This window comes from Cydia amplana, chromosome 11 (assembly GCF_948474715.1).
Source record: "Cydia amplana chromosome 11, ilCydAmpl1.1, whole genome shotgun sequence".
Lineage (NCBI taxonomy): Eukaryota > Metazoa > Arthropoda > Insecta > Lepidoptera > Tortricidae > Cydia > Cydia amplana.
In genome coordinates, this window is record NC_086079.1 from 7,232,207 (window position 1) to 7,257,696 (window position 25,490).

Genomic DNA, 25,490 nt, shown 5'->3' on the forward strand with positions numbered 1-25,490 from the left:
AATGACGACATTTTCAACTAAATATTATCACTTTTATATGCAACTGTCGCAAGCCCTTGTTTTTTGTGTTTATTTTTTTACTTAGAAATTACTTTAGCTACTTAAAAATGAGCTTTATTACTCTGATATCCTTCGACTCGAATGCTCACAGTGGGAATTGATACAAGCATAGTTATGACCTTAATAGTGAAAGTTTGCGGTTTATACTGTACCTATACCTATAATATACCTTTAGGATTGGAACTGCGACTTGTTTCGCATATAAATTTTCACAAATCAGCGACAGGTGTCTCAGAGCATAGAGAAATAAAGACAAGAGTGCTCACTCCATACATCAGTTCAGACTATTAATTTCAGTGTCTACATCTAGCATCGAGTAGCGGAACTATCAGTACTGCTACTTGACAATAGATGTAGCACCGACCGGAAAGTCTTATCTCAACAGCATAAGATATACTGATAGTTCCGCTACTCGATACTAGATGCTAATAGTCTTTTAGTTACTAAAACTGATGTATGGAGTGAACACTCTATGTATTTTTTTCTCTATGCTCAGAGTTACGTATGTTTATATATACCAGGATTATATAATAGACAGCAATTCATATGTAGGTAGGTTAGGTAGGTATATATATGTATATCTAATTGTAACAGATAGGTCTCAATCAGTGTATCAGTAAAATGTCAACAGATTGAACGACAAATGTGGTCAAAATGTAATACCTACTAAATAATACTACCACCATTAGTTATCACCGCAATTAGTCCGATCTTAGAATGACCATTCACCGAATTTCTCCGCTATGTTCATCTATCGGCGGATGTTAGTGATTATGTGACGTTAGATTCATCTTGATGCGCATAACTAGGCTATATCCAATAGTCCATTCCCCATATACGGGTTATTGTTAGAATATGGAATCAAAACAATACCCGTTGGTATTCGAAACATGTGATTTCTGTGGTGCCAACTTAGGTATATGTATTAAGAAAATCGTGCGGTAAATCTATACACCGCGGGATTTAATAATCCGAAAGATTTAACCAACTATTTTAGAGCCTAATTAGAGTATATAAAGTTATATAACATATAGTCCAAAAGCCCATAATTTAAGAGATATTAATTATTTAAAACAAATCACAAGTTAAAAAATCTCAATTCTAACACACCCTTATGCGTGACGTAGCCACCAACTAATTTTACACGCAGACGCACTAACTGCATGGTTATTAGCCAGGTTCACTTAATTAAGTTTGCTATCTATCCTACAAAAAGGTTTCACTACCGAAATTTTGTTCTGTTCTCAATGTCGCGATTTGCAAACTATTTACCTTCACGATAACTGGCTGATACTCGGCTGATAGTTTGAAATTGATGTCAATAAAATGACATATTTCATATTATTATTGATTGTCACGCAAGAGAAAATCTTAAAAATTTGATTGACTGTAATTAAATAAATTTCGCCATGCCGCATTATCCTCCGGCTCATTTTGCGGATATTCACATTGTGTACGGATTTGGAAACCCGAAGAACTATGTGGTTCCGGCACGACGGACCCACTTCAGCCTAGAAGTTCGTAAATTGGCTAGACGAACAATACCCTGAGAGGTGGATTGGCCGTGGAAGCAACGTCCTATCCTCGCCCGCCCGGTCACCCGACTTAATGCCATTGGTTTTTTTTCTATGGGGAACTCTGAAAGATAAGGAATACTCAACACCAGTGAACTCTGGAGAAGAATTATTAATAAGAATTCGAACGGCTTCCGAAGAAATAAAGAACACTTTTGTAAACCTAAATAATGAAATCCGTTTAAAATTAGATCTTTGTGCTGAAAACACACTTAGAAAACCCAATTCATTAAATTAATCAAAAAGCGTAATTGTTTAACATAGTTGTTTATTTTACTTTACTCAGTCAGTATAAATCAACACATCGAGAATTTAAAATAGGTACTGATAAGCATGATCGATATTTTAACAAAAGTTCATTGATTTTAACAAAGTAATCATCCCTTTCCAGCTGTAGTACGAGTTAAAACAATAAGAGGCATGATTTCTTTCGGATATAATCATGGTTAATGGTTTTGGTTACGCCAGTCAAAGGAAAAGATTTTATCGCAATGTTTCAACAATAATAACTGCACTGTACTGTTGTAGTAACTAATAAAGTTTTGATACAATTTGTGGTACTTTGAGGTGCCAATAAATTGAAATAATTTCAACGTAAACATCATCCTAGACATAGGTAACTTAACTTGATACTTCTTGTCATGGAACACAAGTCACTGCATTCGCCGTGCATCGTATGATATCGGAGTGATTCATGAAAGGTCATGCTCGCTCTCTGTTTCTCTACTTGAGATTAATTAAACTCGCTCACTCTCTGAAGTAAAGGTTTGTTCACAAAGAAGCGGTAAATTAATATGATTTAATTTGTACTGAAATAGTAGTTTAATTAAAACATAATTGGACCCATGTTGTAATAACATTATTTACTCGTACTGTCGTCAAAAATACGTGGTTTAAATCTTTCGGGTTATTAAATCCCGCGGTGTATTTAAAGTCAAGTTATAAACGACCCATTGTTTGTGTCACTTTGATCAACTGTTGGTAACGTGCATGTGATTGTGACACAATATTTATTACCTTCGTAACATGATTTTTCTCTAATGCAGCATTTTATTACTTTACTCTCTGAACTTTACTAACGTGATAGGTCGTGGTTGCGAAACAATGATCACTGACTAAACCTAGAGCTATACTACGGTATTATTACAACGATTTAGCGTAATTCAATTAATAATAACGTAAACTATAAATAATGACAAAATCCTGTCACTACTATTAGGAGGGCAATCATAAATATATAACTTATAAATTTTTCCCAGAGTTTCGTTCTACTGTAAGTAACTGTATTGAAACTGTACCTTTCTCCTCGTGGTCTGAGTATTTATCAATAATAAAGTGACATGTTTGCGTACGTTATTTTACGTATATGTATATGGTTCACTGCTTAACCAAGTCGAAGTAGGAAAATGCCCACTATTGTTGGGAGGAAAGGTACACTATACTTAATTGTTAAATAATAGAACATTATAATAGTCAGAAAAAAACACAAACATCCGCTAAATCTGCTCGCAGTCTGTATAGACGAAATTCATACTCGTATAGTTTACGAGTATAACTCCGAGGAAATTTAGAACTTCCTTTCTTCCACCTAACGCTTTCTTCATTCGTTGGCGCCTGAAGGCAGGTTGTCCCAACAGTGTGTTTAATGTTCTACGACGTTTAATGAATTGTTTTGTTCACCAGATCTACCAGCACCTGCGCTGGTACACAAACCCCTCGGAGCAGCGATGGATAGTCCGCATCCTGTTCATTGTGCCCATCTACGGCTGCTACAGCTGGATCTCGCTGTTGTTCTTCAACGGGGACTCCTACTACGTGTACTTCTTCACAGTCAGGGACTGCTATGAAGGTACGACTACTAGCTGTTCACGGACCCCTCGGGGTAGTGATGGTCCGCCTGCTCATCGTGCCCGTTTACGGCTGCTACAGCTGGATATCCCTGTTGTTATTCAACGGGGACTCCTACTACGTGTACTTCTTGACAGTGAGGGACTGCTATGAAGGTACGACTACCAGCTGTTCACGGACCCCTCGGGGTAGTGATAGTCCGCATCCTGTTCATCGTGCCCGTTTACGGCTGCTATAGCTGGATCTCGCTGTTGTTTTTCAACGGGGACTTCTACTACGTGTACTTCTTCACAATGAGGGACTGCTATGAAGGTACGATTACCAGCTTGGTACGGACCCCTCGGAGCAGCGATGGATAGTCCGCATCCTGTTCATCGTGCCCGTTTACGGCTGCTATAACTGGATATCCCTGTTGTTCTTCAACGGGGACTCCTACTAGGTTTACTTTTTCACAGTCTCGATCTTGTGAACTGAGTTGGAGGCAAATGAGTAATACTCTTACGTTCAAATTATGACCAAGACGGGCTGCTAAACTTCACATCCTGTCCAAGAGTAGGCAATAGTAGCTTACAATTGTTCTTATCTTGTATTGTATATACCTACATATAAAAAAATGCAAAGCCAATAAAAAAAATTACAACCATGAAAAAGGGGCGAATGTTCAAATATCACAGATCGGTATCGGTATTTTAAAGTTCTGAGTAGACCTGTTAAATATTCCAGAGCAAATTGGTCCTCGACGGGGTATCCTGCAATGTTTTTTAATTAAATTAAACCGACCACTTCGTAGGTCGCGTCCGAAATGTTCATCTGAAAGTTTTAGTTCGATAGCATATAAAGTAGTTACAATTTAGGCTTTTAATACCTATATGTAAATAAAAAAATACTTGCATATATAAAATAATAGATATATGATGGACCACCAAGCTCATTCTCTTTCTTTTTGGGTATCAGATTTGACTTATTCGTCGAATCTTGTAGGTATTTATTTTATTCTGGCGATTATGTCCGCTTACTTGTATAACTTGTATCTGCCACTGGTAATTAGTATCCACGATATTGTGCCCTCCACAGACCTTGGAGTACCTGTATAATAATGGATAATAATGTATATTTGCTGGAAACCGAACAATGACCCGTTTAATTGTGAGTGTCGCAATTTATTCACACACGACATGGTTTTATTATTTCGTAACCCTTTACCTACTACTACGTATAATATTTGTACAATATGTGTATACGTAAAGGCGGCTCGCCGTACAATTCCGAAAGCAAGTCGAAGGTAACTACTACTATGTGGGATCTTAAGAGCCAACAGGAGTGATCATTTCTCCATACAAACGTACTCGACTGTTTCCTCCGTGGGTTTTGAAGCTAGAGCAATGATTTTTTCAACACAGATTACTATTGTCAATATCTGTGTCGGACCGTTTTGCTGTTTTTGATATTTTTGTTTTTTAAGGCGCTAGAGCCCTTCAAAAATGGCCAAACGGGCCTAACTGACTATGCCGCAATGAGAGGCGTGGTATTCAAAACTGATATCATAGCCAAAAAAGCAAAACGGTCCGACACAGATAATTTCATAATCGTTTAGATTTCCAAATTTGGTTACGATTGGTTAAGTTTTGGAGGAGGAAACAGTCGAGTACGAAACCTCGATTTTTGAGATTTTTACGCAGGATTTTTCGCCTTGTCCTTATCACACTAGTTTTAGGAGCCGCTTCCGTTAGCGAGACGGGTATATTTACCTAAAATGTTTAAATCTCAGCTCCTGTTTCGTCTTAAAGAGAGAGAGAGTTTGATGGTGGCAATAGGGTTCTATAGACGCTCCGCCACGGATATATTGGTACAATATCATCTATTATTATTTATTATACACTATACATAAAGAGACTCATTTTGTCAATGTTGTCACGAACTAAGTAAAAAAAAACTCCCACAAACTATAAATAAATATCTTGTATACTTATTATAAGTATTTATTATTTATGATGTTTATTGATCATGTCCCCGCCAGCTCGACGGCCCACAGAAGTAAACTGGCAATCCTGAATATCATAGATATATCTTTGCTACTAGTACTAGGAAAAACATTTAGAATAAAAATTATTAAGGGATACACAATGCTAATAAGTTATTCATTAAGCTCCTCTACTCATTTAAAGTTTCAAAGAATTTTATATTGGACAGAGGGTTTTTTTTACAGAGAAACTGTAAGAATTAGCTAGCTAGCTAGGAAAAGCTTTTCCTTTTTTCTAAGAAAAATTTTCATAATCAAAACAAGTGTCTGGAAAGGACTCCTTCATTTACATGTTAACCGCCCACTTTGTTAATTTTAGTTATAATAGGTATTTTCAAGGTTTACTTTAATTATGCCGGCAACCAAGGTATATATAGTATGTTTCATTGAGTCCTTTATTCGATAAGGTCATATACATCTAAATCGAACGGGTCAATCATTTTATTACCGGTCTATACACGAGTTTATTTTTAACGGGGTGTTTATAGTCAGTAACAGTAACAGCTAACTCCATCGACTGTAACATTACAATGTGAAAATGATGATAAACGTGATATTTTCATAGAAATTTGGCTGTCTGTCACGGTTAGCTTCGCTCGACTATCATATTTCTATGGTAGTCTAACGGCGGCTTAAAGTTTGACCTCCAAAAAGCCCGATCTATTTCTTTATTATTTTATTTAGAATGCTACATGAAAATAAAAGTAAACGAAATCTGCTGAGGCGCATGGCTATAAACGTAATACTGTGTACATGTGTAACTGCCCTAGTCTGTATTTTTAATCACTCATAAAGATAAAACATTAACGTACCTGTCTTGTGAAAGAATTCACGACCGCACATAAAATGTGATTTACAATCAACAATACGGCGACAATGCAAGCGATATAACTTTGTTAGCGTTACTATTACAGAATGCCAGATCATGTATGTCTATGTTTCATGTTTCATACCAATAGACAAAGGTATTCTCTTTCATAACAATCGTTCAATGTTATACAAATTGGTTATAAATGGTAACATAGGCACATCTCTTGTATAGGTGGAGTTAAATCTGTCATTGTTTTACATCCTGCGATTTTTAGTCTAAGAAAATAGTGTTAATACAGTTTTATATTATCCCATGGTAGAAGCAAAATATCGATGCCATAATGCCTAATGTAATAAGCATTTTGGGATGGGCCTCAGCGTAAAACAAACATTTATGCTTATCCGAAGATTATCGGTATCTGACTTATTTGGCTAAGACAACATAGTTTTATATTAGTTACAGCTGTATTGTGAGAACCTTTTGTACATACCGTTTAACTTGCTCATTAGAAAAAAAATCGCGCGTTCCTTAGGGCTCTAGGGACGGTGCGAGACCTCGCATGCAGGTTTCATTACATTGCGTTATTTGATCGGTCGGCTGAATTGTTGTAACCTCACTGGTCCGCAACGTAACTAAAATTAATCGCACGCGAGTTAGCTTGCCGTCTAAATGAGCCCTTAGGCTGTAAGAGATAATCCAATATTTATCTTATTATTTTTCTTCCAGCGTTCGTGATCTACAGCTTCCTGTCCCTGTGCTACGAGTACCTAGGAGGCGAGGGCAACATCATGTCCGAGTTGCGAGGCAGGCCCGTGCGCGCCTCCTGCGTCAACGGCACGTGCTGCCTCGCCGGCGCCACCTACACTATCGGCTTCCTGCGCTTCTGCAAGCAGGCCACGCTGCAGTTCTGCCTCGTCAAGCCCGTCTGCGCCTTCATTATTATATTCCTACAGGTAAGTGATAGTAAAAAGTCCCTGTGCTATGTAACTAGGAGGAGGCAGACCCTTGCGCACCTCTTGTATCAACGGGACGTGCTGCCTCGCTAACGCCACTTACATAATTTATTATTACATTTAAATATTCGTCATTCGTCACAAGGACGAAGCCTGTCCTTGTGTTACTTAGTGATAAAAAAAATTATGCCAGACGACTTGAAATTACACTTGTATATATTATAATATCACTAAACATAGTATATATCTAAAACTTTCTTGTGATATTCCACAAATTAAATGTATTGTTCGGCTACAATAGCACAGATCTAGGACTCGGTCGCTACAACTGGACTGCTCTTTTAACTTTCGCTTTTTGACACAAAACTGTTAATGTCATGTATTTGTTCCGCTTTCCATGTCATTCTTACAATAATTCCACGAATTGTGCTCGTGAGCATATAACCAAGGCTTTCCTAGTATGTCTCAATAGGGAAAACAATGATTGAAACAAAGCTAGCATTGAATTCAACACGAGTTATATAACCTATGACAAACGTAATAATAATTTATTAAAATAAGAATAATGATTACTGCTTCACATAACTGATATCCAGTGATATGATATGATTTGATCCCGATATGAGACAATACAGAAAAACCTATAATATCCTGAGGAGTTCTGTCGAATGTTGGTTTTTACAAATAAGAGGACTAATCAGAGGCAGTTACAAGCTTACGTTCTAAGGTAAAAATATAAAAAATATTCTGTCGAATTCATAACCACCAATTTTGCAGAAGTCGGTCAAAATACGAATAAGCGATTCGCACATGAATAATATAGAAACCAGGCCGATTTAAAATGTAAATTTATGTTATTCACGTTCACGCAATGCAAAAGTTGCGATAAAAAGTCCAGCTCAAGGTCGTTTTAAGCACATCGATCGTTCGCAAATTAGCTCAGTAAAGGTCGTGCTCGATTTGCTATACAACTGAGTACTACTACTACTCGTCCGATATATGCAGTGAACGCATATAAACCATGGAAGTATTCTGTCCGCTCAATTATGACCCAACGTAAAGTATTCGATTGTAGGCGGTGCTTACAGAGTGTTCGATTGGCAACTTCAGTGCGGCCGAGATGACAGTCAGTGAGGGATGGCTAAATTGGTTTATAAAAACTACGTTTTTTTGTAATTAAAAATGTCTTCATGTGTCGTGAAGTGGTGCAGAAGTTGTTTTAGTTCATATCAAGGACAGTGGAATCACTTTTCACTTGTAGTAAACAGATAACTTCAGTAAAATTTGGAATAAACATGACGACATTTTTTCAATACTACCGTGCTAAGCTAAAACGTAACAACTGCATACGACTTTCATAACAACATACGACTTTTTAAATTGCGAGGATAATAGGGATGGTTTTATGCCAAATGAAGTAGACTATTTTATTAACTTATGATTGGTTTAGGTATTTTCTATATACAGTAGAATCCGCTTATAATGACATTGAAGGGAAGTAACAAACATGTCATACTAAGCGGATGTCATATAAAGCATAGTTGATAAACTTTTTATTTTATTTTTTCCAAATTAATCTCAAACAATTTTGTGAGAGATGAGTTTTATTAACCTTATACCAATTATCAACTTTCACCGAGAGTAAAAACTAAAACAATTTAAACGCCACAGACGTCCTCGCAGGGAAAGATGTGGGGCCGGCCACGAAAACCAGCGAATTTGTCAGTATAACCGGACATAATTCCATAAAAATAGTATTTATAGGTCGAAGTTATCTTATCCGACTTTGTCACAAAGAATTTCATATGAAAACCAAACTTCGCACAGTAATTGCGTCATAGTAAGCGGTTGGTCAGTATAAGCGGAGTCATAATAAACGGATTCCACTGTAATTATAAATGTAGTAATAAATTCCTTCTTACAGATTTGTATTTTCCTTTTTTATTTCATGAGATGGAGCTATAAAAAAACTACCTAGTTATTTCAAATTAATAATCAAATTTGGTATTGTCATTTTACATTACTTTCCATTCAAATTCCCACAATATGCTATTCGCAGAGAACTATGGAAAAAAGCTGTCCAATTAGAGAGACATGAAATTGAGTGGATGCCTGGCAAGATATATAATGTTCTATTCATGAGATAACCCGTGAGATAATCATATCCGGTCTCCTATATGTAGATACATTTTTTTCTATCACGCTTTCACTGAATTAATTTAACAAATACACACATTATCTCAAAATGTTGATCATTTTAATCCACCCTCTACTGTCACATATATGTAGGTTCTCTCTCAAGCCATTTCCGTCAGTAGAAAAGAGCGGCGAATTTAGAAAATGTAAGCGCGCGAACGGTTATGGTCCCATACAAAATTGTAATTATGCGCCTTTTTCTACTGACAAACTTGCTTGACCGGCTATATACATATAAAATATTTCCATTGGAACTGAAAGTGGGGATTTATTGTGACTCCGCCTGTTCAAATGTTTTTGACCCGATTCGTGTACCTACCCATGTAAATTTTGCAGGCTGTATAGCCTGTCCGATTTCTAAGATCAAGTTCGCCATACATTTACTATGGCGTACTTGATCTTAGAAAAACGGACAGACTATACCAGTACGGCTACCATCAGTTTGGCACTGACAAACGCCGTCGAGAACGTAATTTACTTTCTATACATCTCGCTCGTACTCGCATATTAGTGCAAACGAGATGTATAGAAAGTAAATTACGTTCTCGATAGCGTAAATGTCAGTTTTGACACTGTCAGTGACTCATGGTACGGGCTCTGAACGTGACTTCGCACTGCCATACAGATTGATAATAAAATATACAAAATACTTATTATAGCGGAATACATTTATACAACAATGAATATTTAATTATGTTGAGTTAGTCTGTCATTTAATTTCATAACAACATTTTAACTAAGTAGTTATCTTTTAATCTGCATTAAATTATTATACGTGAATTATTTGACTGGTTCTTCAATGTATGGCATAAACTTATCCCTGTCCAAGTCATATTCTAATCAAATATGAACCGCGAATTCTCAGCGGCCAGTACGTACAGCAAGAAGGTTATTAGCGGATTAATGTCGCTGATTGGTAGTTATTGACATTATATGCATTTCATCTACACTTAGCTGTGTACGTTAGTGTAATAGAGACAGGCTCTGTAAACGTATCGTCTTATTTACATGTAGGCGTAATTGTGTATGTGTGCTAATTTGGCCCGAGAATTTGAACGGTAATGTTCCCAAAGGCGGTTTCCAGTTATATGCTTTCACTGGATATATGACATTCTCATTAAATATCGGACGCGCTATATATATATATATATATATATATATATATATATATATATATATATATATATATTATTTATAGTTATAGTTTATATATATTATAGTTTATTTTAATAAACATTGTCTTAAGAGAAAGAGGCCCGTGGGTTTTTATTTGATGATGTATGTTGTTTGGTGATGTTTTATTTGCCAATCTTTCGAGCACTCGTTTGAGTCTGTATCCAACCACTTTATATCAAATCCCTTTGTTTCCCATGAGGTTTTAAGTCATAATGTATTGTTTGTCATATTATTATTGGTCCTAAAACTGAAACCGTTAATTTCTCAGGATTTTCGTAAGGTTATCCTATAGATAGGTTAGGTTTGTTTTATGGCAATCCTGAAAAGTGACGCGTTTCTGAACCAAATAAATTATGACTACTTAACGAAAATGCGGGCAATCAATACATGAGAACTTCAAACTTTTTGGGAACCAATAGAAACCCGTATCCAACCAAATATTTTTTTTGTTTAGTTCAATAATCGAATTTATTTACAATTGCTTTTTAAACAAGCATGCTCTGCATGGCATTTGCAATTACATAGTGTGGCAATGTCATTATCATTAATGTCAATATGAAAATATGACGTAAATACAATGACACTCCCTCAACTCACTTCTGTTTTATTTGTTTGTTTGTCCTGTTCGAGTCGGGTCGGGGCAATGTTATGTAGCTTAGACCCCGCTCAGACGGACTCTACCTATTGTACAGTCGCCATCAGATATATCGAAGCGGCCAAGCTGTTCACAATATCTGAACACGCACTGTATGTAACGCCCTGACAATAGAGTCGTGTTCAGATATTTGTGAGCGACTTAGCCGCTCCGATATTATCTGATGGCGACCGTACCTATTTTTTTTTAAATTTTGTTAAACAAATCCGCTAGGTAGGTATTTAAGAGCATTTTCACTTAACTGTGCACCTTAAAGCGCGACTTAAGTCGTGTTTCAGTAACGTCCAACCGTTACATTCCTGACAAAATGTATGGAATCTGACATTGACCGTCAGTTGTAACGATTGCTAACCGGCCGTTAAAGGTGCACAGTTAAGTGAAAATGCCCTTAAATATCATTATTGGATCTGTGTCGAATATCTGCAGTTATTTTTAGACACATACTAACTGTGTCCAACAAAGATTAACTATAAGACAGTACTCTTATTGTTTTTCGGCTTGTAACAATAAAGTGAATTCTGCATGGTAACGTGCATAACCACAAGTGCATTTCGCCGATATGAATAATGCATGCCTTACAAAATTGTAACAAGGTTTAGCCACGGTGCTACTGCAACGTAATGTTTTACGACCGCATCGCGTCTTGATCCGAACTCTATTTTATGTCGATTCGGGAAAAATATTGCTTGTTTGAGTGAATAAATGGAATAGTCGATGTATAAAACTCACAATATCGCTAGGTACTTGAACTTCTAAACATGTTAAGAAAGTTGTTAAATGTAAAAAATATATAAACTTCATAAGGAAAAATAATGCTGAAAAGCAATGTCCATATAAGTACCTACATTAAAGTGGTTAAAAAAGCTGAATAATACAATCAGTGTTCCCTAGTTACAACAGTGTGTGCGCAGCAGCATTCCCTCTGTGTCTAGGAAAACTAAACATAAAATTCAAGTGACATGAAATACATGAACGAATAAAGGCAGTTAAATAGACAAAAAATACATTCATGAAATTCCAATATACTGAACTACATTTTCGAAACAAAACACCTGTTTTACAAACCCGTATTAATCAGTATTCGTCACATTTTATCTAGATTTAACAAGTCGTTGAGATATAATAAAGGGTCTTATCTTAATTATCTTTTTATTGTATATGTACAGATATACTTGTTTATAAGCATAGAGCTGTCTGTTCATTGGAATATTTGTGTACTCATTTGCATATGAATTGCAACCACTGTGGAAATAACGTCATGTTGCAAGTAGGATAATACGAGTAATTGAATGTTATAAATTAATTGCATACATCGCTCGTAAGAGTCGTAAGTATGAAAATGTACATTGTGTTAAATACATATACATTCATCATTAATAATCGTTGCAAAGCTATGATTGTTTCAGCTAATGATCTCATTTATGATTTTTGTGTGTTATTATACTAAGAAAGATCTGGTTCTGATTTTAATTTATTGTTTTGAAACTGTTGGATATTATAGTCTGTCAGCTATCAACAGTTTCTGGGCCAGGCTCGGGCTTCTAAGTTATGGATTATATATTAGTTCCATAGAGATTGTATATTAGTTCATGAAAAACCCACACAGCTGTTGTCAGGACTTGTCAGAAGTGGCCAACAACTATGGTATATCAATCTAATCAGTATACTTTATTTTCAGTCGGCAGGGCACTACCACGACGGCGACTGGAGCCCCAACGGCGGCTACCTGTACATCACGATCGTGTACAACTTCTCCGTGAGCCTGGCGCTCTACGGGCTGTTCCTGTTCCTCGGCGCCACCCGCGAGATGCTCAAGCCGTTCGACCCCGTGCTCAAGTTCTTCACCGTCAAGTCCGTCATCTTCCTCTCGTTCTGGCAAGGTACGTGACGTCACTGCTCCGTCAGTACGCTCTAAGGATTGTTCCTCGGCGCCACCCGCGAGATGCTCAAGCCGTTCGACCCCGTGCTCAAGTTCTTCACCGTCAAGTCCGTCATCTGGCAAGGTACGTGACGTCACAAACAGGTACTGGTACCTTATTGTCTTTACCCGAACACCAAAATACCCCAGGGACCCGTTGCTCTTGTGTGACTGAGTTAGGGAAAATATTTATTGAGCAAACAATACAGTTTACAATAGAGGTGACCCGATCTGCATATTCTATGATAGATAAGCGGATTACAACCTGAATGACCTAAATACTCTAAATAGTTCCAGATATTCACTATTATACATTGATTAATATTCGCCAAAGAAGCCTAACGTAGTTCTAATCCAAGCGCTAAAAATTCATAAAGGGTTTGGTCTCATTTGTCTTGAACTATGATAAGCAGTGAAAGTTCAAGGTTAACATGTACTGAATCAGTTTCGCTAAATGATTTAAATCCTAACGTTGAACTTCGATATCAGTTATCCCAACACAATCTCGGCGCGTCGACCCCCGAGGCCATTGTACCAGCAATAATGATGTGTAGCCAATTAAAACAGCGTGTGCGCATGAAAAACGACCCACAAAGGTTCGATCACGTTTGTAACGAACGCAAAAAAACACGCATTGTGTGTACGGTTTAATCCATTCTTCTCGCACAGTTTTAATCAATCTAGGTAGTCGTCAGCTTTCCAGTGAAACCCCGGTAGTTTGTCTGGAATGCTAGTCGTTTTTAGTAGTTGATCCATTATCTCTGATATAGGTACATCTTTTTACAGTTCTTTATTTTATATCAGAATTGGATTTTAATGAAATGATTTATATATCACTTATGAAAGTTACTTACAAAGAATTTAATAACAAAACTTCCGTGAGACACTGCCGACCCGTCACCGTTAACGCAAGCTCCTGATGAGACTTTTCGGTATGGAGTGAAACATGTCGAGCGTTTTTGACTTCAAATACGTGAGTGACCCATTTTTAATATATTTAATACGTACAAAGAACCTTAGTAGGCAATCTTATTCTGGCCAAGTTTAAATTTATTTCAAGAAAATGGCGATTATATCAGGTGTAGACCTGAATCACAATTCACTTAGGTACTAAAGTCCGTCAACCAAATCTTGTCAGTAGTAAAAGGCGGCAAATTTGAAAAATCGCGGGTTAGCAACACTGTGTTCAAATAATTCCAAAACGCGTGTCATCTGTGTTTTATCTGTGGAATGTGGATCGTGAACGACAGCCGTCACCTTATTTGTTTTCATTTGGTTTTCATTCTGAATCGTTTCTGTTTCAAGTTTCAAGAGATATTTCTGCTGTCACCATTAAATACCAATACATTAAATAAGAATAAGCAAAGCTAAGGGGCCTACAATGTACAATCATGCTCGTTGGCGTTGATGGTAAACATTACTAAAAATTGAGGTTATGACAAGTATTGGAAGAACTCTTTCGAACTTTTAAGATTATGTTCAGTTTTTTGTTTTAGGGTTAAAAGGCATAAATAAAATTAAAACGTATGCCTAAATCTATCCAACAAGACCATAAATTGTGTCCTGGAAACCGTCCATAGGCCCACATGTCTAATATTTTCAGCAATCAGTTGTGACTATTTACAAAGGTAAACCTTTTAAACAGTATTAAGAGCCTTGATTATATCGCCGTTCTTTCGCAATATCTACCTAATCCATACATGTTTGTTGCAGGATTAAATCTTGCCCTATATAAGGCGTTCGTAGTAGGTAGTATCTTTTCAGACAATACTTACCTATGGCGGTTTATGTACGTGTACAACGCAACCAAGTCGAAAAGTGACCCTTATCTTATTTACCTTTAAATTAAATAAACACCCAAATATCAGTTGTTTTATTTTTAATATGTATATTGTACAATATATACCAATCAAAAAAATTACACAGGTATGTCATATTCATCCAGAACAGTACACTAATTTACATTAACAAGTGGCATATTATATTGTAAATAACAAATATATGCACTATCTAATTATCTGCATTTTGATATGATTTTATTTTAGTAAACTTAGAAGACATAGATAGGGAACAAAGAGAATATAAGCAGTTGTTTTTGATATCTTCAAATTTGTTCATCATTTTGATTAACATTGTTTTAACATCGCTTTTAAATTGTCCGTCCATGTTTCAATTTTTTTCAATAAACCGCGAGTGACAATTTGAATTGACGTACGCAGGGCGCGCTCAGCGGAAAAAAAAATCTGTTGGTTCGATGTACATTGCTGCTTTTCTTAGCGCAATACTGCTCTTTGAGTGTTGCCCTACTTTAGTTTGCTTTACATTGCTACTGACAAGATTTGGTTGACGGACTATATAGATGAACCCAAGAGGATGATTTACGTTCCCCAAATGTGTGATGCGTGCAACCTTATTGATTTACTATGAGATCTTAATCACTCATTTCAGTTGCGCCCATATTAACTGACTTATATCACAAACATATTTAAAAAAAATAGTGCGCAGTAGGGTTCAACTTAAGCTACTGTCGCATGTAACGGTATAGGATGCAAGTGAATGTGCTTCGTAATATTTTAAATGTAACAGATCGCCTGATGGTGATCTCGTGGTTTTTGAGATACTTTATTAAAAACAAATTTTTGACGACTGGTCTGGCCTAGCGGGTACTGACCCTGCCTGTGAAGCCGCGGTCCTGGGTTCGAATTCCGGTAAGGGCATTTAGTGGCCCGAGTCTTGGGTGTTTTCTATGTATTTATGTAACCCATGGAGTTGATTACCACGCCTCGTTCTACTCCCTTGAAGGAGAGGCCATTTTAAGTGTCAAGTGTCGTGTTTTTTCGTTAAATATAAATACAGTATAATCAATGATGAATATAAATACTGTAGCCAATACATATATCGTTCTCTGAGTACCCACAACACGAGACTTCTTGAGCTTACTGTGGGACTGTCAATATGTGTAAGAATGTCCTATATTATTTATTTATATTTTTTAAAATAATTCTAACATACTATATTTCTTTCCAGGCGTAGCCCTAGCCATCCTAGAGAAGGCTGAAGTAATATTGCCGATAACGGACGCGAACAACGTGCCAACCACGGCCGGTACCGTGTCCGCCGGTTACCAGAACTTCCTGATCTGCATCGAGATGTTGGCGGCCGCTGTGGCGCTGCGCTACGCGTTCCCGGCCGCCGTGTACGCGCACGCGCACCGCGACCCGCACCGCTCCGTCACTATGCAGTCCATCTCCAGTAGCTTGAAGGTGGGTTAAACTGATACTTTTTACAGTCCTGCCATAGCCTTGGAAGGGCTCATCCTGCTCATGATTGCAGTAGAGCGTGTAAGCGATCGCGCACGCGACCCGCACCGCTCCGTCACTATGCAGTCCATCTCCAGTAGCTTGAAGGTGATTAAACTGATATCTGACGGCCTGAGCGGATTTCATTGGCGTAGACTTTTTACAGTTCTGTTATACATAGCATTGGAAGGGCTCATCCTGCTCATGATAGCAGTAAAGCGTGTATGCGATCGCGCAATGCGACCCGCACCGCTCCGTCACTATGCAGTCCATCTCCAGTAGCTTGAAGGTGGGTTTACCCAGATATAACAGCAAACACTTCAGAACCAATAAACAGAAGTCGAAGTAAAAGTACCTACAATCATGTTACGGTATCTTATATTTTACTACCTGATAATCTCGAGAGTCTCTGGACAAAACGGTTGGCAAAATAACCCTCTGTCACTGACCATCCAGCCTCTAGACATAGCATAGTCGCGCTACCCCCTCTGCCACACATACGGTAGCGTTACTCCATCTTCGAGTCACGCCTACACCGCTTACTTCAGTCGGCGGACCGGGCTCGGTCTAGAAACTTCGGTAGCTCGAAGAAGTTTTTGCTATCAAAAATGCATTATTGTTGTGTCAAATTGTGTGGCAAGAACACTAAAAACTCTGGTGTACAAAAAAATGGCATTTCATTTCACAGGTAAGCCGATTTTTTAGAGATTTGGATAAAAAATATTTTAATTTAAGCGTGTCATCAAATTTGACAGCGCTTGAAACTCGATGACGTCTTTTAAGAAAGTCTCTTTCTATCGCGCTGCATCCGTATACATCCTTTCTTGTCTTTTATTACGTGACATTCCTAAGCCCAAACTAGTGATGTCCATATCCATAGAATGTGATTGTTTACTATTGATAAGGTAATTCAATTCAAATCGCATAGGTATTTGCGAAAAATTCACTATAAAACAAATAAATAATATGAGAATTACACTTACGGCCAGGTACCAATTTTCCCTTGAACATAAACGATATTGTCAATTCAGCACTACATAGGTACTCGTATTACTTTTAGCGATTATAAAAACATTGCAAATTTAAATTAATCACAAGACCAATTTTATACAAAAACACACGGTTGCAATTTAAAATGCATTATTTTGATTCCATTTTTGTTGAGAATAGTGGGCGTCGGTTTAACTTTTTAATTTTTGCTTTTTTTCTGTGTACGACTGCCAACATGGCAATGATACTTGAACATTCGGCCAAATAATTTAAACTTCATTTAGTTAGATTGCGTTAAATAACATTTCATTTACATAATAACAAATAAATATTTGATTTAAACCATGTAATAACTCTTAATAGAATTATACAGGGTGTTAAATGGGTGGGTATAGTAGGATACCGCGAATACAGGGTGGATTTTCTTTTTGGCTCAGTGAGGGCAGCTACCAGATCCCGTACTGCTACGAGAAAACGGTCTTAAGAGACCTTCCCTCGATTTCAAATTAATGAAGATTGGCATTTACAGATTTTGGAAAAAACATACAGGATACGAGAAAAAGGTAATTTTTGACAAACTTTTTTTTTATGCCAATGGATCCCATTCCTATTGAGGATCAAAAGCTTGTATGGAAGCAAAAAAAAATTTCCGGCTAGAAAAGCCACAAATCGAGGAAAACTTTTCCCATAATATTTGGCCAATCAGTCCTGCCCTGTTACATTTAAGAACCATAATACTGTATGAAGACATTGCTGTACGAATGATGGGCGAGGTAGAAAATTGTGAATAAAATTTCACATTTTCTCCATAGTAAATGTATGGAAAAAGTTTTTATTAATTTGTGGCTTTTTAGTACATTACCGTAAGTCGACCTCTAGGAAACTATTGATACTGGATAGGAATGGAATCGATTGGCATACAAAAATAGCATGTGAAAAATAAAAGTTTTCATTTTCATTCAAATATTATGGGAAAAGTTTTCCTTTTGCTTCCATACAAGCTTTTGATCCTCAGTAGGAATGGGATCTAATTTGAAATCGAGGGAAGGTCACCTAAGACCGTTTTCTCGTAGCAGTACGGGATCTGGTAGCTGCCCTCACTGAGCCAAAAAGAAAATCCACCCTGTATATAAAGCCGCAACCCGACTGATTAATTGACATAATTGCTCTCCCAGAAGGGGGTTCCTGGGGTATTTGACTTTGATACGGTCGTATAGAGGGGGTGGTTTGGTGACTTCCAGAAAAATCCGACTTTTGGTCTACCGGATTATCCGACTTTTGGTCACTAAACGGTGACAGATACGTGGGAGATGCTCGACCAAATGTCATAGAGGGACGCTGACAGTTTCTGAAGCCGCCATTATTTTTTCAAAATGGCGGATTAAAAATGGCGATCATTTTTCAAAATGCTCCCAGCGCGCTAAAATTTTGGTCACGAAAACTCGGGGTCACCTAGCTGTATTCCTATGGATTTTTTTTTAATAAAACCAATATGGCGGTAAAAATGGCCACTTGTTTTTTATGAAAAGCTTCAAAGGTGAGAGATAGGTGGGGGGTGCTCGACCAAATGCCATAGAGGGCCCGAGACAACACAAATTGCATTTAAAAAGTTTCAAATGTACTAACTAACATAAGAACACCTTGTAATACCATGGTTGCAATAAAGAATTATGATTATGATTATGATATGATTTTTTTTTTTCAAGTTGGTCTGAGCGCGTTGAGATTTGGCATGCGGCGAGCTTGGGGGCCCAAGATTAGTATGTGAATTATTTTTTATTAACACTCAAAATGGCGGCGGACACGGGCAAAGGAAAATTTCCAAGTAGGTTAAGCGAACCCGAAGGGCGAATATCAGGCTGGGAGGCCGAAGGCTGACCCGCCGAAGGCCCGAAGCCTTCACCCCGACTCCCAAGCGTGCAACCCTCAGTAATTTAAAGCGAGGCCGAAGGGCGAGCGTGAATGAAGTGCTTCCAAGCAGGGATGTTGCGAATATCCGCATCCGCATCTCGTCTCGTCTCGCGCTTCTCTAAATCCCATAAGACGCCTTTTTACCAATAGTTTATTTTTAAATTAATTATATAAAGCAGATACACCTGCTAACGAAACCACAACGTTATGGGTTAATGTTTTCGAACGAACGAATCAACATAGCATTCAAAACATGCTTGCATATTATTACTGTTATTACATTATTGACCGTGATTGACAATGTTATTATTCAACGTGTCACATCACTAGCGCCCGGCAGATATTTCTGTCTGACGCCCACGTGTGTTTGAACGGACCAATCACGGCACGGGACTCGCTCACCTCGTCCCCCGCACCCCTGTATTTTTGGCAGCATCGGTTTCATGAAAGAATTGGCCTAAGTTGAGTCTAGAGGCTGGATGGTCAGTGCCCTCTGTTTAGACGATTCACTATGTCAAAAAGTCCCAGGGGTTTTCAAGTTTCCATACATTTTGTATGAAATCGTACATGCGATATCGCGTCCGAATCTGCCGACGTGATATCGTGATATTTCCTGGTATCCTGGTTTTATAATCTTAGAGTTGATCAAAGTCTGATTACCAATCAAGAAGAAAGTGGCTGTGCGCCGCACCATCCAGCAACCGCGGGGATGTGGGTAATGCGGGGAAACAGCGAATCCCCTCAATCTTTGGAGAATCTTTTTTTCGAATTTAAACTGTTGTGAGACATACTAACATTGAATAATTTTACGGTTTAGACTCACTTGTTTTAAGTCACTCGCGCGACATGTTTCGGAGAGCCTAGCCGCCGTCGTGAACGCTGCTCGCACTGTTAGTGCTTGAGAAAGGAGACCTAGGCTCTGCGGAACATGTCGCCCGAGTGACTTAAAACAAGTGAATCTAAACCGTAAAATTATTCAATCTTTTTTTCTTTGAAACTAAATGATTGTTTTCTCGTTTCCAGGAGACCATGAACCCCAAGGACATAATGACAGACGCTTTCCACAATTTCCACCCGCAGTACCAGCAGTACACGCAATACAGCTCCGGTGAGTACGATACCTCGCCTCGCTCGGTTTGCATGCCACTGTAGCCTGATTATTATTATTTTGCTCGTTTTGTCTTATCTGACGTACTGTGATAGATTATAGAAGACTTGAATGATAATGTGTCGTATTCCGTTGTAATAAAGTTCAGAGAAAATGACAGATTTGCTGATGCCATCTGATCAAAAAATGCTATTAAGCTGCTAGCGCTAGTGGCTTTATAAATAATCATTATTTGTATGCGTCATCATTAAAATACAGAAAGAAAGAAAAGAGGTTAATAATGTACCTAAAGTCAGATGTCTCAAAACGTTCCTCTATACAAAAACAAAAATACTTAATACTTGAAAATAAACAAAAGTCACACACATAAATTAACAAAATAAAACTAATTACAAATATTTTCTACAGTCTTTTTCCTAGTCATCCATTATTTAGGTATTTAGATCTTTAGTAGTTCATAAATCATATAATTCATATATGAATTAAATTTCACAGTGAGTGAATATGAATTAAATTTCAGAGATACTGTTATGTTATGTTCTCCCAATTCATTCCCGATAGTGTCAGAGTCCTTCTTATGATTTCCATTATTTTCTTTCAGATGTCACTTCTCACCTGCCTTATGAGAAACTATAAGCTCTGCCATAGCTGTGCTGTGCATGAAGTGCATTGATGTATTTGTGTCCGTACCATACATACATACATACATACATACGAGTAACATCCGAGCATGGAAACACCACTAACATGGATCAAGCTTCTGATATAATTAACTTCAAAGCGGCATATTATAGTCGGGAGTAAAATAAGAATTGATTTTTAACTGTTACGAATTAATCCTCATATATAATCCTAAGGCCCAAGGTCGTACCTATAGTACCTCTTCAGTTCGATGAAATTGAAATCCTATTCAATTGGAACAGAGTCGCTTTTGCTTTGTTTCTTTCAATTTTACAACAACGCAAAATCAACTCTATTTCCTACACTATAGTTCAAATTTCAGTGGCAAATTTTGGATTTTTCATTTGTATGGCTATAGAGTTGACTAGACGCAGACGCTCGGGAGACGCTAGTGTGAGTGGCCCTTAACTGACAGCCTTAGTTACGGATAAATAAGGGTCAGTTCATAACTGAAAAGTCTATTCTTACATTATTCCGACTTTACCATTATAGGGTCAATGAATATTAGATCTTATTTACGAGTAAAAATATGAAATTGAAATATCAAAATGATCCCATAACTGTTCCGAGAGCCAAGTTTGGTACTAAATTCAAAAATAAAGAAATGTTATCATTAGATTGTAATCTAGATACATTGATAATTAAAAAATCACATTGCAATCAAATTAACATAATTTTTACATAATTCGTCGTTCGGGATTAAATCAAATGTTTCGAAGAGGTTTTTCGGTGCTCGATTATTCGAAGTTATGTTAATATATCTTATAATATAAGATGTTTTTTATTTTATATTTGTAATTAATGAGGTATTTGGCTAGTCCGACGAAGCTCCTGACAACTAACTAGTTTTTTTTCTAACTAGTTTAAAATGACTTAATAAATAATTTTAAAATTATATTTGGTAGTGATGAGGCTGGCTACTGGGTCATATTATCGAAATGAAAATACTTGTTCATACATTCAGTTTAGATTCAGTGTAGATTTTCATACAAAATCGGACTAATCATTGCCATATAGTTTTCGTACTTACTGCCTATAATGCCTACTGAAACGGAGTCGTAAACATTTCGTAGTATTTTAATGTTTAATTTTCTGTGATTTTATTTCTTTTGTATATTATTTTGTTATTCCGTAGTTAGCGGATAAAATCCAATAGAAAAAGCTAGGCTTGATAACGAAGAGTGGCGAAGTAATTTCGTTTTTTAAACTAAATTTCTTTTTAGGCTAATTAGTGTATATGAGATTGTTTTTCGTTCATTATATTTGCATGAAGACTATGGTATTTGTTGTGATTACTTACACAGGGTCGATAGCTTGGGAAATCATGCCTATGTTCATATCCCAGAGAGACCAAAGAACGGTATTTGAATACAGACCACCGTTTTCTGACTTCAAGACAGCTGTGAATATGCTTTGATTAATAGACCGTCTTGAATGGAAATAAAGCATAATATTAGTTGACGCGCTAACATTCAATAGTCAAAACCGGTTTACACAGACCCATTGGCTAATATATTTGACTTATATGTAAATTAAAAATATATATACGTTTTTCTATTTTAAGATTACTGTTATTTTAATACGTGACTTGTTTTAAATCTTTAAATTAACTACACCCCCTTAGTTATAACAGTGCTGTCTAGATATAAGTTACAGATTTTCGCAGTTAACAGTTTTAAAAGGACACTTTGTACTTGGCCTCTCACTAATAAATAAAAGTTTTATTTTATCTCTAAATGGACTTTATTTTTAACTTAAATTTTATGAATCTATAATACCAATCAGCGTTGGAAGGAAATAACGGAGGTAAGAATCACTTTTTTATGTCGCTTCTTGTTAATTATTTGCGCGCATGCTGCATATGATACATGTTTCTCATTGTCATTAAGTAGTTATTAAAATTTAGTATAATTAACTAAGTTTTCCATAATATAAGTGTCGACCACATACATTGTGTCACCGACTGACAATTTAATACATGTGTTGTTTATCTAATCATGATAATCATACACGACACGATTCAGTGCCACGTCAGTTTATTTTAAGCGATCGCACAATGTTACAAGATATGTAATATCACAATTTTAATGTCACACGACACTAGATTACATAAGAAAATGTCTTTGAATAAGCTGGTTTTGAATTCACATTATTTATTCACAATGCATCGTGCGTGATCGAAAAGTATAGCTTTAAAAGACTTTCTTATACAGTTCCATAGAAGTATTCTACCCGCTTTTTCGGTCAGAAAACGCTTACAAAAGAAAAAAAATCCTATATTGTTTTTATAATTTAACTGACATACTATATTTATTAAAAATCAATCAAGCATAATATTGTCAGTTAACAGTGTGGGTAGGTACGTCGTTAACCTTTTCGACGCCGTGTCAAACACAAAAGCTGTCACTCGGACGCCACGTCACCGAAGTGTCAAAACTGAAATTGAACTTTATGCATATGCACCTAGGTCTATGTTGCTCTGTGGTTTATGACCGATTAATCCGTCTTTGGCGTTGGACCTGCGGTGCGTATATATCGGTCATTGGCGTCCAAAAGGTTAATGCCTCTGTCACGAAACGCACGCTTCGCGTTCACACGCTCGTCGCTGACGCCAATCGCCATACGTTTGATTGAACCGCTGTAATATGGCATACGGCGTCGAGTCTGCAAGCTCGGAGCGTGTGTTCAGTGGCCCTCGGGTAAGGGTATCGATGTTTAAGGCCCTCAGCACACGATGCGCAGGCGTAAGCGTCGCGTAAGCGTGGCGTGTTACAACAGGCGTAGAGTTCTGGGCACCAAGCATCGCGTAAGCGTGATCGTTCTGTTTGCATACAAGTTCTTCACGCTTACGCCTGTCGTAATGACGGCAGAGATCTCTTCGCCACGACGACGCTTCGTGTGTGGACTTGTTTGAACTTGTACGTGTTCGCGCTCTCGTCGTAGTCGATTTAGACTCTCGCGCGAGCCACGAGATGAGCCGCGAGCCGAGCCACGAGACGAGAGTGTAAGCGGTGGGCTCGCGGCTCGTCTCGTGGCTCGCAAGCTCGTCGAGCTAATATAATTTAAACACTAACGGCATAAGGTTTATAATCGAATGACAAGCCGAACGCGAGTGTAAACGGTGGACTCGTGTCTCGTGGCGCGGCTCGCGGCTCGTCTCGTGGCTCGCGCGAGAGTCTAAACCGAGTGTTCTACGCCACGCTGACGCCTACGCCTCGCGTGTGCTGAGGGCCTAATCTTTGTTCCGCGCAGTGATGCGCGGCAACGCGGCGGCGCCGGCGGGGCGCGCCGACGAGGGCGCGGCGCTGGCGCCCCGGCCGCCGCCGCAGCGCGTCGCCACCATCTCGCACACCCCCAACTACCACGAGAAGACCACGCTGCTCAGTTCCGACGACGAGTTCCAGTGAACATCCAACACCAACGGTTGCACGAACCTTCGTTAGTCTGACGTTACAAGGTCATTTTTGATTTGGCGGTAAAGAATCCGGATTGGTGCGGATGCGAGATTAGGTACGATAGGTTCCCACGCCATTTAGGGCTCATTTAGACCAGGGATGTTGCGAACATCCGCATCCGCATCCGCAACCGCGGAACTTCCGCATTATTTTCAACATCCGCATCCGCATAAAATCGATGCGGAGCTTATGCGGATGCGGATGTCGGACAAGTCGGTACAGGAACGTCTTAGCGGCGGCGAAAGTGCTATGTAATTTCGTCATTCCCTATAACGAAATCGTCTAGATCCAGAAAAGTCGGCCAAGTTACCTTTTATTAAATATAACGCTCCTATATTCTTGCTCAAATACTAAACGTTTCGTTTTTTTTAAATAAAAAAATACTAAAAATGTAATATTTGACGTTTTCTAAGTACCTAATCTTGACATCCGCATCCGCGGATGTGAGCCTTTAAATATCCGCATCCGCATCCGCATCCGCGGATGTCAAAAAATCTGCATCCGCAACATCCCTGATTTAGACAATGCGAGTTTCATTACGTTGCGGTATTTGATCGGTCGGCTGAATTGGACTTAATCTCAATACTCCGCAATGTAACTAAAATCGTATGCGAGTTTGCGCGCCGTCTAAATGAGCCCTTACAAAGAAATACTGTATCCTGCACTGATTACTTACTGTCAAATCGAGAAGAGTCATTGACGGACGCCTTCAAATACAGTCAGCTGAAGGGATAGTTGACCCTCCTGTTTTCATTGACTTAACCCGTGGAGCGCCCTAACAAGACACGTGTGCTAGTAACTAGTATAGGAGTTCCATACTACGGTAATTCTGGGG

At 38.0% G+C, this 25,490-nt stretch overlaps 1 protein-coding gene across 2 annotated transcripts in view; it reads left to right on the forward strand.

Moving 5' to 3' along the window:
- Window positions 1–24,622, forward strand: part of LOC134651962 (transmembrane protein 184B) — a 35,833-nt gene extending 11,211 nt beyond the window's left edge. Inside the window, exons 3-8 of one of the 2 annotated variants that reach the window (XM_063507105.1) lie at window positions 3,318–3,483; window positions 7,040–7,266; window positions 12,972–13,173; window positions 16,239–16,474; window positions 20,435–20,519; window positions 24,453–24,622. In XM_063507105.1, the coding sequence (XP_063363175.1) occupies window positions 3,318–3,483; window positions 7,040–7,266; window positions 12,972–13,173; window positions 16,239–16,474; window positions 20,435–20,519; window positions 24,453–24,607 (1,071 nt within the window). In that variant the 3' untranslated portion in view covers window positions 24,608–24,622. Of the gene's footprint in view, window positions 1–3,317; window positions 3,484–7,039; window positions 7,267–12,971; window positions 13,174–16,238; window positions 16,475–20,434; window positions 20,520–21,120; window positions 21,294–24,452 lie in introns of those variants that run through there. The other variant, XM_063507104.1, reaches the window with a different exon arrangement.
- Window positions 24,623–25,490: the final 868 nt, after the last annotated feature.